The sequence below is a fragment of the Schistocerca gregaria genome, chromosome 4, assembly GCF_023897955.1.
Source record: "Schistocerca gregaria isolate iqSchGreg1 chromosome 4, iqSchGreg1.2, whole genome shotgun sequence".
NCBI lineage: Eukaryota > Metazoa > Arthropoda > Insecta > Orthoptera > Acrididae > Schistocerca > Schistocerca gregaria.
Genome location: NC_064923.1, coordinates 344,749,325 through 344,763,644, shown reverse-complemented (window position 1 = coordinate 344,763,644; position 14,320 = coordinate 344,749,325). Strand labels below are relative to the sequence as shown.

The following is a 14,320-nucleotide window of genomic DNA, read 5'->3' as shown; positions in this document are numbered from 1 at the left end:
ATTTCTTGACAGGACTTTTCAGTTACTTGGGAATAACCAAACAATGAAAACCAAATGTATTGCTCACCTCCAGAGAGCTCTTCGCGTTGGATTGATTGGAAATCTAAAGTCAAATCACAGAAATAAAACCATACTGCAAAACTTTACAGCACATCAGAATTTCAAGTTACGGGGTATTACAAAAAGGTATGGCCAAACTTTCAGGAAACATTCCTCACACACAAAGAAAGAAAATATGTCACGTGGACATGTGTACGGAAACGCTTTACTTTCCATGTTAGAGCTCATTTTATTACTTCTCTTCAAATCACATTAATCATGGAATAGAAACACTCAGCAACTGAACGTACCAGCGTGACTTCAAGCACTTTGTTACAGGAAATGTTCAAAATGTCCTCCGTTAGCGAGGATACATGCATCCACCCTCCGACACATGGAATCTCTAATGCGCTGGTGCAGCCCTGGAGAATGGCCTATTGTATCACAGCGGTCCACAATACGGGCACGAAGAGTCTCTACATTTGGTACCGGGGTTGCGTAGACAAGAGCTTTCAAATGCCCCCATAAATGAGTCAAGAGGTTTGAGGTCAGGAGAGCGTGGAGGCCATGGAACTGGTCCGCCTCTACCAATCCATCGGTCACCGAATCTGTTGTTGAGAAGCGTACGAACACTTCGACTGAAATGTGCAGGAGCTACATCGTGCATGAACCACATGTTGTGTCGTACTTGTATAGTCACGTGTCCTAGCAGCACAGGTAGGGTATCCCCTATGAAATCATGATAACGTGCTCCATTGAGCGTAGGTGGAAGAACATGGGGCCCAATCAAGACATACCAACAATGCCTGCCCAAACGTTCACAAAAAATCTGTGTTGTTGCACAATTGCGTGCGGATTCTCGTCAGCCCACACATGTTGATTGTGAAAATTTACAATTTGATCAAGTTGGAATGAAACCTCTCCGTAAAGAGAACTTTTGCACTGAAATGAGGATTGACACATTGTTGGATGAACCATTCACAGAAGTGTACCCGTGGAGGCCAATCAGCTGCTGATAGTGCCTGCACACGCTGCACATGGTACGGAACCAACTGGTTCTCCAGTAGCACTCTCCATACAGTGACGTGGTCAACGTTACCTTGTACAGCACCAACTTCTCTGACGCTGGGTTATCGTCAACTGCACGAAGAATTGCCTCGTCCATTGCAGGTGTCCACGTCGTTCTAGGTCTTCTCCAGTCGCGAGTCACAGGATGGAATGTTCCGTGCTCCCTAAGACGCCGATCAATTGCTTCGATCGTCTTCCTATCGGGACACCTTCGTTCTGGAAATCTGTCTCGATACAAACGTACAGCGCCATGGCTATTGCCCCGTGCTAATCCATACATCACATGGCCATCTGCCAACTTCGCATTTGTAAATATTGCACTGACTGCAAAACCACGTTCGTGATGAACACTAACGTGTTGATGCTACGCACTGATGTGCTTGGTGCTAGTACTGTAGAGGAATCAGTCGCGTGTCACACAAGCACCGAAGTCAACATTACCTTCCTTCAATTGGACCATCTGGCGGTGAAACGAGGAAGTACAGTACATACAGACGAAACTAAAATGAGCTCTAACATGGAAATTAAGAGTTTCCGGACAGATGTGCACATAACATCGTTTCTTTATTTGTGTGTGAGGAATGTTTCCTGAAAGTTTGGCAGTACCTTTTCGTAACACCCTGTATAGGAAAATAGCGCTTAAATAAGTCCACTTACGATTGAAATGTGATTTATCAGAACGGTTAGTACACCCGTAAGCGACGCAAGCTGGCATTCTTTTTATGAAAACACTTCACGAGTACCCAAAATCAAACCACCAGAAGCGAATTTTTTGGGGTAGGTACTAACATGGCGGATCTTCACTTGTGTCGGCTTCAACTTTGTGACGTCATTGACAACTCCTCTTATTTTTACCTCCATGGTTTTGACACAGCACATCTTGTATCAGGCGGCCGCTTCTGCCCGGTCTGTTACCGAAACTGATAACGGTATCTCACTTGGAGAGCCGGAGGGAACCGCAGAGCCGGCACTTCCGTTCTGGGAAGGTGCGCCTCGGCAGGCAGGCAGGAGCGGTGGCCGAGCGCGGCAGGGCAGGGCGGCAGCTGGAGGACGCGGCCACCCGGCGGCGGGGCGGGAGGGGGGCCGTGCTGACGCGTGCGGCGTGCCGCAGCCGGCTGCGTGCCGCGCCGCTCCGTGCCGCCTCAGTCCTCCCGCGACGCCGCTGCAGACATGACGCGCCCTCCGCAGCTGCCGCTTCCGCAGCCCCTGGTGCTGCTCGCGCTGGTGGTGACGGCGACGGCGGCGCTGGCGGCCAGCGCCGTGCCCGGCCACGAGCGCTGCCTGCCCGGCCGGCTGGCCGTCTACCGGCTGGTGCTCCATACGCACTGGACGAGGGCCCGCTTCCCCAGGCACTACCCCGAGTGGCGCCCTCCCGCGCAGTTCTCTCCTCTCGTCGGTAAGTCGGTCTCCGTTCTCTGTCACGGTCCTCGTGTCGCGAGAAGCGACGTAACCAGCGGACACGGCACACGCCACACCTGCCATCTTCCTACAATTGAAGAAAAACAGCCCTCGGTCACTATTTTTAACAAATTAACCCTGGTTTCAGCACTGCTGGAAGTGTCTTCTTCAGAATTTAAAACAAAGAATGGTCTATATTCTATAACACGGTCACAGAATAATGACTAAAAACGTATGATAGGGTATAGGTACGGAATCATCGTAAAAGACTGACATTACATATATGTCATTTAAAACACTCCGTCTTCAGGCCACTTGTGGCCTACCGGGACCATCCGACCGCCGTGTCATCCTCAGTGGACAACGCGGATAGGACGGGCGTGTGGTCAGCACACCGCTCTCCCGGTCGTTATGATGGTATTCTTGACCGAAGCCGATATTATTCGGTCGAGTAGCTCCTCAATTGGCAGCACGAGGCTGAGTGAACCCCGAAAAATGGCAACAGCGCATGGCGGAATGGATGGTCACCCATCCAAGTGCCAACCACGCCCGACTGCGCTTAGCTTCGGTGATCTCACGGGAATTCCTAGGTAATTCATAGGTATTTAGCTGTGGCAACGGCCTTGCCGCAGTGGATACACCGGTTCCCGTGAGATCACCGAAGTTAAGCGCTCTCGGGAATAGTCGGCACTTGGATGGGTGACCATCCAGGCCGCCATGGCCTGTTGCCATTTTTCGGGGTGCACTCAGCCAATTGAGGAGCTACTCGACCTAATAGTAGCGGCTTCGATCAAGAATACCATCATAACGACCGGGAGAGTGGTGTGCTGGTGCCACGCCCCTCCTATCCGTGCCGGCCGCGGTGGTCTCGCGGTTCTAGGCACGCAGTCCGGAACCGTGCGACTTCTACGGTCGCAGGTTCGAATCCTGCCTCGGGCATGGATGTGTATGATATCCTTAGGTTAGTTAGATTTAAGTAGTTCTAAGTTCTATGGGACTGATGACCAAAGCTGTTAAGTCCCATAGTTCTCAGAGCCAGCCAGCCTCCTATCCGCATCCTCCACTGAGGATGACACGGCCGTCGGATGGTCCCGGTAGGCCACTCGTGACCTGAAGACGGAGTGCTATTAGGTATTTAGTTAAATTTACGGCCTTTGTGTATCCAATGCGGCAAGGCCATTGCCACAGATGTCATTTATAAAATACTAAATATGCCAAAAGGGCATTAGTCACAAAGATATTTGTGAAAGCGAGCCACCAAGGGCTACTCGTTACTTGCGTGGTGCAGGTTGCAAAACTTATACCCTATCATACGTTTTTACTCATTATTCTGTCACCATGTTATAGAATATAGACCATTCTTTGTTTTAAATTCTGAAGAAGACACTCCTAGCAGTGTTGAAACCAGGTTAATTTGTCAAAAATAGTGACCGAGGGCTATTTTTCTTTCAATTGTAACTATTCACTGTCTCTGAACGTGCAACCATGTACAAAATATTCCTATATTTCAGTTCTGTGCTACAGAGTGCAAACCCTAGTAGTATACACGCCTGAAATTGTCACACCGACTGTACACCATGACCACAGTCACTCTCAATTATTGTCTGGAGAATCTGCCTTGGACTTTGAGCACTATGGGACTTAACATCTGAGGTCATCAGTCCTCTAGAACTTAGAACTACATAAACCTAACTAATCTAAGGACATCACACACATCCATGGCCGAGGCAGAATTCGAACCTTCGACCGTAGCGGTTGCACGGTTCCAGACTGAAGCGCCTAGAACCGCTCGGCCACTCCGGCCGACTGGGATAATGCCTTAATATAGAAAATTTTATAATGAAATCAGAAGTGACTTCTCGCGTTTCCCAAGGTACTGCTACAGGCTGTTCCTCATCTACATAAGCGATTTAGATGACAATCTGAGCAACCGTCGTAGGTTGCTTGCATATGCTGCTGTCATGTATCGTATAGTAAAGTCATCAGAAGATCAAAACAAATTACAGAACGATTTAGCAAAGATATCTGTATGATGTGGAAGTTGGCAATTGACCCTAAATAATGAAGATTCTGAGGTCATCCACACGAGAACTAAAAGGAATCTGTTAACCTTTGGTTACACGTAAATCAAGCAAATCTAAAGGCCGTAAATTTAACTAAGTACCTAATAGCGCTCTGTCTTCAGGCAACGAGTGGCCTACCGGACCATTCGACTGCCGCCTCATCCTCAGTGGAGGATGCGGATAGGAGGTCGAGTAGCTCCTCAATCGGCATCACGAGGCTGAGTGCATCCCGAAAAACTACAACCGCGCATAGCGGCCTGGATGGTCACCCACCCAAGTGCCGACCACGCCCGACAGCGCTTAACTTCGATGATGTCACGTGAACCGGTATAGCCACTGCGGCAAGGCCATTACCACAGGACTATCGCAGTACGTCAAGAAAGTTCAAAGAAGGACAACACATATTGTATTACTGAGAAACAGGGGCCAGAGTGTCATGGACATGATACAGGATCTGGACTGGACGTACCTCGTTTCGACGGGATCTTCTCACGAAATTTCAATCACGAACTTTCTCCTCCGAATGCGAAAACATTTTGTTGGCGCCGACCAATATAGGGATAAACAGTCATAATAACAGTAGAGAATTATTGTGAAGGTGGTTTGAAGAATCCTCTGCCAGGCACTTAAGTGTGATTTTCAGAGTATCCGTGTACATATACCTCTAGAAATGCGTTATGTTTCACCTCCGTCATGTATTTTTTCACCCAAAATTAGTATTAAAGCATCCAAAATCTGAGATCAAGTAAAATCTGCCATGGAAGTTTTTCAATTATGAAACTTGGAAGTGATCCGGATCTAAAGACTTTATTTGCAGTTTTGTTACACGAAGATGCTATTCATTTAATGATACGGGCATATTACAGAAATATTTGGAATACGTTATCAACAGTTGGCAGGCCTCAACTTTTAGGGACGGCTCGCAACTTCGAAGGTACGTACTCTACTAGATTTCACTGAATGCTAAATTTATCTCAACTTACTTTGGTGGCAGAGGTCTGTGTATGTACAGTGGTGCATGCACAGTAACAAACAAAAAACTCCACACTCAGAGTGACCCTGATGTAAACTTCTAGAATTAATAAAGGTCGAAGTATTCGAATCAGGTTGTCAGGTACGTCTGGGAAGAGATTGGAGGACGTATACTTTCAGAGAAGCCTTCAGCCAACAATACATAGTGTATGTCCAGGCATGTCAGGAGATTCCTGGATATGACATTCGGACACTCATTAGGTTCGCAGTGAATGAGTATAAGAATTTGTTTGTCCCAAATTGCGTTACAAGTCTTACTGATGCTAATGACGGAGATCAGTTCGAAAATGAATATTCACCTAACATTTGTTATGTGGTGAACATCTAGAAAAATTTGATGAATTTCATGAACTTCGATTAAATACCAATAAATTTAAATGTAACAACCACCAAGTGATGTACCAATCCTTTACCTACATTTACATGTGCATACATACTCCGCCAGTCAGCACTCAGCGCACGGTGGAAGGTGCGTTGTACCGCTGCGACTCATTTTCTTTTCTATTCCACTCGTAAATGGTCCTTGGGATAAACGACTATCTACATGCTTCCGTACGACCCCTAATTTCTCTTACCTTGCCCTCGCGATCCTTAAGCAAGATGCACGTCGGTGCCAGTAGGCTCATTTTGTAGTTGTTCAAAAAGTCGGTTATCTAACTTTCTCAAGAGTGTTTCGCGTAAAGAACGTCATATTCCTTCCAGGGATTCCTATTTGAGTTCATTGATAATTTCCGTCATACCAGCGTGACGAATGAACCTACCGTAAGGTCTCTGGATTCTTTCCACGTCTTCCTTGAACCCGACATCTTCCTTCAATCCGACCTGGCGGGGATCGATGCAGTGCTCAAGAATAAGTCTTACAAGTGCCCTGTACGTGGTTTTTCTTTATAGAAGAGCTACACTTTCCTAAAATTCTACCAGTAGACCAAAGCCGACACTTACATTCTCTGAAACAGAAGTTGGGTGTCCGTTCCATTTCATGTCGTTCTGCAAAGTTAAGCCTAAACATTTAACCGACGCGGCTGTGTCCAACAATACACCACTGAAAGATTGTTTTCCTACTCATTAACTTTCAGTTGTCCATATTTAGAGCAAGGTGCCATTCATCACACCAACTAGAAATTCTGTTCAGTTGGTCCTGTATCATCTCAGAGTCATTCAACGACGGCACTTTCCCGTACATTGCAGTCATCAAGAAACAGTCGCAGACTCCTGCTCACCCTGTCCGTCAGACTGTTTATATACACGGAGAACAGCACCAGCCCTGACACACCTCTCTGTGGCACCCCTGCCACACCCTTGCTTCTGCTGAAAACCTGCCATCAAATCTCCATACCCCCATTTTCTGGTGAACACTAGGACAACAGGTCTTATTGTATCTTATGTAGGACGGTGGGCTGATAAGTTTGCCTCCGAATTTTTTATGTGAGAGCTCTTAAATATTTTTAAGTGAAACAAAAGTTATTATCATTCTTCGTACTTATTCTTCGAGTCTACAAAATTCAAATGGCTCCAAGCACTATCGGACTTAACATCTGAAGTCATCAGTCCCCTAGACTTAGAACTAAGTAAATCTAAGGACATCACACACATCCATGCCCGAGGAAGGATTCGAACTTGCGACTGTAGCAGCCGTGTGGTTCCAGGACTGAAGCGCCTAGAACCGCTCGGCTACAGCAGACGGCCATGTCTACATATTTGCAGCCCTCTGCAGCTGGAGGGCTACGAATTGTAGTGTGTAACACGGCGGTGTGTAACCTAACTACGTTGGTGCGTGGGAAACAGCGTGTTGTAATAGAGTTTCCAATTCTAAGAGTTCATCCACACATGGAACTCCATCTTCTTCAGCATGTCAACACCGGACCACACACGAGAACTGCGACATCTGCAACAATCTGTCGCCGTAAGTTCACTCTCATCGATCATCGTCCATGCACCCCCAACGTGGTCCCATACGATTTTCACCTTTTTCCAAAACTTAAAGAACACCTTCGAAGACTTAACTTTGATAGTGATGAAGCGGTGCAAGCAGACGTGACGTTGTGTCTCCCTCAACGATGTCAAAGGTTCTACAATTGTTGTATCAACAAACTGGTCTCTCGTAGGGAGAAATGTGTTCGTCGCCAGGGTGACTATGTTGCGAAATAAATGTGTAGATATGAAAAATAGAGATGCAGAATGTTAATAAAGTTTGTTTTATTCAGAAAGTTTTAAGAATTTTCACATAAACTCCGTGACATTATTTTGCAGCACGCTCTCGTAGTTGTGTTTACTACGTTTATTCATACAAAACCGGTTTCGGTGTTACAGTACACCATCGTTAGGCACCTAAGCGACTCTAAGTGACCGCGTTGGTTTTCGGGAATCATTGTCACAAGTTTTGTGGAAGGTCCAAGAAACATAGACGTCCGCAAAACGCCATCGCCTCTGGTCCGTATGACGGCGGCACTTCATCTCAGTGTTGATCACCGAGACTCGTAAAGGGATCTGAGACGGTATATTGTAACTCCGAAACCGTCTATCGTCTATCGCGACGTGGAACTAGTACTTCTGGAAGAGAGGTTATAGTACTAGCGTTTACTGTATCTACAGAGTTACTGCAAATATGTGATTACGTCATTCAGTAGAGGAATACACAGCAAACGAAGCAGATGCTTTACTGAAACATGCAATTATACAGCCAACCGGTTGCAAATAAATGTTTGGTAAATTGTCATAGGTTTCGACACCGCTACTGATGGCCTCATCAGAATGAAACTTTGAAAAACCGTAAAATTACACTGCGAGAAAGCAGTGGTCACAATTAAGAGCAGATATGCTCAAGGAAAAAAAAAAGTAAAACACGTTCCAGCCATTGGCACGTGTGCCTAGCTAGCAACATGTCTGATGTATCTAATTTATTTATTTGTTACAACAGAAAACTACCACAAGATGCCAACGACATTTTTCAGCAGCTATCTGTATGTATGATAATTTTATCTTGGAATTCTTCCATTTGGTCCGTGTTTGCATAGAAAGCACAGAAATCAGACATAAACAAAGAACACAAGTCGTCGTAATTCGCGCTTCAGTTTTCATAGCTTTTCTCGACACCTGCGATACACCTCTCGCGACACACGCGAACAAAAGGATGACGTAATTATTCTTAATCAGAAACAAAGAGCGAAAGTTTTGTTTTTCTGTGTATAAAAGCAGCTACATACCATCCAACGAAGGTGAGTACACGAATAGCTAAGTAACAGCTTAGGACACACAAAATAACTGGATTCCACAACACTACCACAACCCCAAGTATATATTGCTCACATGCGAAGTTCACCTTTTAGTATTTTGTTTACTAACAGCCGCTCACACGGTTGCAGATGACATGATGTTCGCTGAGTAAAAAACGGCAACAGAATAAAAGCGCACAGAAAATATGTCGCAAACAGCGACAATAATTCGTAAAACATGCTGTAACATACAATAACCAAGGTAGTATGAAAGTATCCATAGTAAACTATATTTCAAAAAACGAATAGTAATGATATGCTACTGTGTTTGTATAACGGTACTATTTTCTGCATGTTTTAAATTTAAAAAAAACACTGATGATGGTGATATTTGTCGCCGAAACTTGTTTGGGAGAATAAAGAAGTAAAGGAATAACAAGGTATTTTTGCATAAAGGCGGACTCAGTTTCTGATATTACTGTTTATCTGTCCGTACATTTGCACGTGAAGAGCAGTTATTCAAACCAGCAGTCAACAATAGTGCCTCCCAGCCTAGGTCGTGCCCCACATAATCTTCGCAAGTGTAAACTACGAACCAAGTTCACGATTTTTTTTTTTTTTTTTTGCTCTTATTTGGAGAAGGACTAGCGTGGCCGGCGTCATTCGTAAACACTGCAGGATTTTATACCAGGCGTCTCTAGGAGAAGTTAAATGCTTGCTGCTGCAGTCAGCAAACAAGTGCAATACGATAATAGCACCGCCGCTTTTTTATGCTGTCAATTCCTGTTTACGTTTACATGGCAGCTCGTATTCACAGCGGAAAATACTTACCTCGAAGGCTACGCTGCTTTCAAAGACAGCTACGTTCCTGTTGACATGCTATCTGACATACACTCCTTGAAATTGAAATAAGAACACCGTGAATTCATTGTCCCAGGAAGGGGAAACTTTATTGACACATTCCTGGGGTCAGATACATCACATGATCACACTGACAAAACCACAGGCACATAGACACAGGCAACAAAGCATGCACAATGTCGGCACTAGTACAGTGTATATCCACCTTTCGCAGCAATGCAGGCTGCTATTCTCCCATGGAGACGATCGTAGAGATGCTGGATGTAGTCCTGTGGAACGGCTTGCCATGCCATTTCCACCTGGCGCCTCAGTTGGACCAGCGTTCGTGCTGGACGTGCAGACCGCGTGAGACGACGCTTCATCCAGTCCCAAACATGCTCAATGGGGGACAGATCCGGAGATCTTGCTGGCCAGGGTAGTTGACTTACACCTTCTAGAGCACGTTGGGTGGCACGGGATACATGCGGATGTGCATTGTCCTGTTGGAACAGCAAGTTCCCTTGCCGGTCTAGGAATGGTAGAACGATGGGTTCGATGACGGTTTGGATGTACCGTGCACTATTCAGTTCCCCTCGACGATTACCAGAGGTTTACGGCCAGTGTAGGAGATCGCTCCCCACACCATGATGCCGGGTGTTGGCCCTGTGTGCCTCGGTCGTATGCAGTCCTGATTGTGGCGCTCACCTGCACGGCGCCAAACACGCATACGACCATCATTGGCACCAAGGCAGAAGCGACTCTCATCGCTGAAGACGACACGTCTCCATTCGTCCCTCCATTCACGCCTGTCGCGACACCACTGGGGGCGGGCTGCACGATGTTTGGGCGTGAGCGGAAGACGGCCTAACGGTGTGCGGGACCGTAGCCCAGCTTAATGGAGACGGTTGCGAATGGTCCTCGCCGATACCCCAGGAGCAACAGTGTCCCTAATTTGCTGAGAAGTGGCGGTGCGGTCCCCTACGGCACTGCGTAGGATCCTACGGTCTTGGCGTGCATCCGTGCGTCGCTGCGGTCCGGTCCCAGGCCGACGGGCACGTGCACCTTCCGCCGACCACTGGCGACAACATCGATGTACTGTGGAGACCTCACGCCGCACGTGTTGAGCAATTCGGCGGTACGTCCACCCGGCCTCCCGCATGCCCACTATACGCCCTTGCTCAAAGTCCGTCAACTGCACATACGGTTCATGTCCACGCTGTCGCGGCATGCTACCAGTGTTAAAGACTGCGATGGAGCTCCGTATGCCACGGCAAACTGGCTGACACTGACGGCGGCGGTGCACAAATGCTGCGCAGCTAGCGCCATTCGACGGCCAACACCGCGGTTCCTGGTGTGTCTGCTGTGCCGTGCGTGTGACCATTGCTTGTACAGCCCTCTCGCAGTGTGCGGAGCAAGTATGGTGGGTCTGACACACCGGTGTCAATGTGTTCTTTTTTCCATTTCCAGGAGTGTACGATGAGGTGACAGAAGACCTGAGCCGGCCGCGGCGGTCTCGCGGTTCTAGGCGCGTAGTCCGGAACCGTGCGACTGCTACGGTCGCAGGTTCGAATCCTGCCTCGGGCATGGATGTGTGTGATGTCCTTAGGTTAATTAGGTTTAAGTAGTTCTAAGTTCTAGGGGGCTAATGACCACAGCAGTTGAGTCTCATAGTGCTCAGAGCCCTTTGAACCATTTAGAAGACCTGAGATAGCCATATCCACATGTGCAGGTGACGGTATTACCGCGCACAAAAGGCATAATAGTGCAGCGCACTGGTGGGGCTGTCACTTAGGTGATTCATGTGAAAATTTTTCATCTACATCTACATATATACTCCGCTAGTCACCAAGCGGTGTGTGGCGGAGGGCACAATTCGAGCCAAAGTCATATCCCCCCCTCTGTTCGACTCGCGTATCGCGCGAGGGAAAAGCGACTGTCTGAACGCCTCAGTACGAGCTCTTATTTCCCTTATCTTTGAGTGCTGATCATGGCGAGATTTGGAAATTGGTGGTAATAATATGTGCTCTACATCCTCAGTGAAGATCGGATTTCGGAATTTAGTGAGCTGCCCCTTCCGTTTAGCGCGCCGTCTACCTGCAAGTGTGTTGCACTTCAAACATTCTATGAGATTTTTAACGCTCTCGCGATGGGTAAATGTGCCAGTCACGAATCTTCCCGCTCTTCTTTGGACCTTCTCAAGCTCTTGCATCAGACCCAACTGGTAAGGGTACCATACAGACGACCAATAAGACTGAACGAACTAACGTATTGTAAGCTATTTCCTTTATTGAAGGACTGCATCGATTCAGGATTCTACCAATAAACCGCAATCTATAGTTTGCCTTATCCGTTACTTGTGTAATCTGATCATTCCACTTGAGATCATTTCGAATAGTCACACCCAGATACTTGGGTCCCGGCGGAGGTTCGAGTCCTCCCTCGGGCATGTATGTGTGTGTTTGTGCTTAGGATAATTTAGGTTAAGTAGTGTGTAAGACCTTAGCAGTTAAGTCGCATAAGATTTCACACACATTTTCCAGATACTTGACGGATGTTTCCACTTCCAAAGATTGGGCATTTATTTTGTACTCGTACATTAATGGGGATTTTCGCCTTCTTATACGCAGTAGGTTACACTTACTAATATTGAGAGATAACTGCCAGTCATTACACCAAGCATTAATTTTATGCAAATCCTCACTGATTTGTTCACAACTTTCGTGTGATACTACTGTCCTGTAGACTACAGCATCATCGGCAAACAGTCCAATGCCGCTGTCAATACCATCAACCAGATCGTTTATGTAAATCGTAAAAGGCAGCGGACCTACTAGGCTGCCCTGGGGCATACCTGAAGTTATCATTGTTTCTGTTCAAGTTACCCAGTTCAGGACGACATATTGCTCCCTGTCTGTTAGAAAACTTTCTATCCAACCGCATATGTCATTGGATAGACCGTAAGCGTTTCCGACGCGATTATGGCGGCACGCTAAGAATTAACAGACTTTGAGCGCAGAACGGTAATTGGTGCTAGACGCATGATACCTTTCATTTCGGAAATCGTTAGAGAATTCAGCATTCCGAGATCCACAGTGCGCCGAGAGAACCAAATTTCAGACGTTACCTCTGAACATGGACAACGCAGTGGCCGACGGTCTTCACTTGCCAACCGAGAGTTGTGGCATTTGTGTTGAGCTGTCATTGCTAACAGACAAGTTACGCTGCGTAAAATAAGTGAAAAAAAAACCGGGTGATATGTACGACGAACGTTTCTGTTAGAACAGTGCGGTGAAATTTGGCATAATGGGCTGTGGCAGCATACGATCTGCTCGAGTGCCTTCTCTAAAGGCACATCACGTGTAGCGCCTCTCCTGGGCTCGTGGCCATATCGGTCGGCTCTCAGACAACTGGAAAACCATGACCTGATAAAATGAGTCCAGATTACCGTTGGTAAGAGCTGATGGCAGGGTTCGAGTGCAGCGCAAATCCACGAAGCCATAGATCTAAGTTGTCAACAAGACTGTGCAAGCAGCTGGTGGGCTGTGTTTACAGTGAATGGACTTGGTCCCCTGGTCCAACTAAACCGGTAATTGACTGTAAATAATTATGTCCGGCTACTTGGAGACGAATTGCACCCGGACATGGACTTCACGTTCCAAAACAACGACAGTATTTATGTGGATGACGCTCCATGTCACCAGGTCACAGTTGTTTGCGATTGGTTCACAGTTGTCTGCGATTAGTTTGAAGAAAATTCTTGACAGCTCGAGCCAATGGGCCGGCCGCTGTGGTCTCGCGGTTCTAGGCGCTCAGTTCGGAGCCGCGGTACTGCTACGGTCGCAGGTTCGAATCCTGCCTCGGGCATGGATGTGTGTGATGTCCTTAGGTTAGTTAGGTTTAAGTAGTTCTAAGTTCTAGGGGACTGATGACCTAAGATGTTAAGTCCCATAGTGCTCAGAGCCATTTTTGAATCGAGCCAATGATTCGCTCACCAGATCACCAGACATAAATCCCATCGAACATTTCTGGGACATGATCGAGAGGTCAGACACGATATTAGGAGCCCCATAATTTCTGTTGCCTCAGAGTAAGGATTCTAAGGTTTTCATAATATACGAGAGTTTTTTCTTCTCTTTCTTCATCCCAGTTCTGAAAGAACAAAATAGCTTTATATAGGGAGATAGTAACTGTTCTCGAAAGAACACATACCATTGAAGACCCTGCATATTTTCTAGAATAAATGACAATTAATTGAAACCGTCAGCTGCCGACAGGTGTATCTATTAGGTACATTACGTATGTAGATTGTGGAATGTGGGTCTCACGGGGAGCGTGCAAGCGGTAAGTCTCTGAAATCACGCTATTCATCTGTGTCCTCGGTGGCTCAGATGGATAGAGCGTCTGCCTTGTAAGCAGGAGATCCTGGGTTCGTGTCCCAGTCAAGGTACACATTTTCAGCTGTTCCCATGTAAGAATAATAACAACACCTCTCGGCAGCTGAGGGTTTCAATTAATTATCATTTAGAATAGCTTTATGCAACAACGTAAACATCAGTTTGGCAAGGTTCTTAGGAGAAATCTGTCTTGTTTCGTCACATGGACTGATGAAGGTAATCTCGCTGAGACAGAGTATCAACTGGGCTGACATACTTCTATAACAGTGGTTTT

General features: G+C 46.7%; 1 protein-coding gene across 2 annotated transcripts in view; it reads left to right on the top strand.

The window, feature by feature from the left end:
• The first annotated feature begins 2,257 nt into the window (after window positions 1–2,257).
• LOC126267414 (spondin-2-like) overlaps window positions 2,258–14,320 on the top strand; it is a 233,143-nt gene continuing 221,080 nt past the window's right edge. The window contains exon 1 of one of the 2 annotated variants that reach the window (XM_049972645.1): window positions 2,258–2,503. In XM_049972645.1, coding sequence (XP_049828602.1) covers window positions 2,278–2,503 — 226 coding nt within the window. In that variant the 5' untranslated portion in view covers window positions 2,258–2,277. The remainder of the gene's footprint in view (window positions 2,504–14,320) is intronic. The other variant, XM_049972643.1, reaches the window with a different exon arrangement.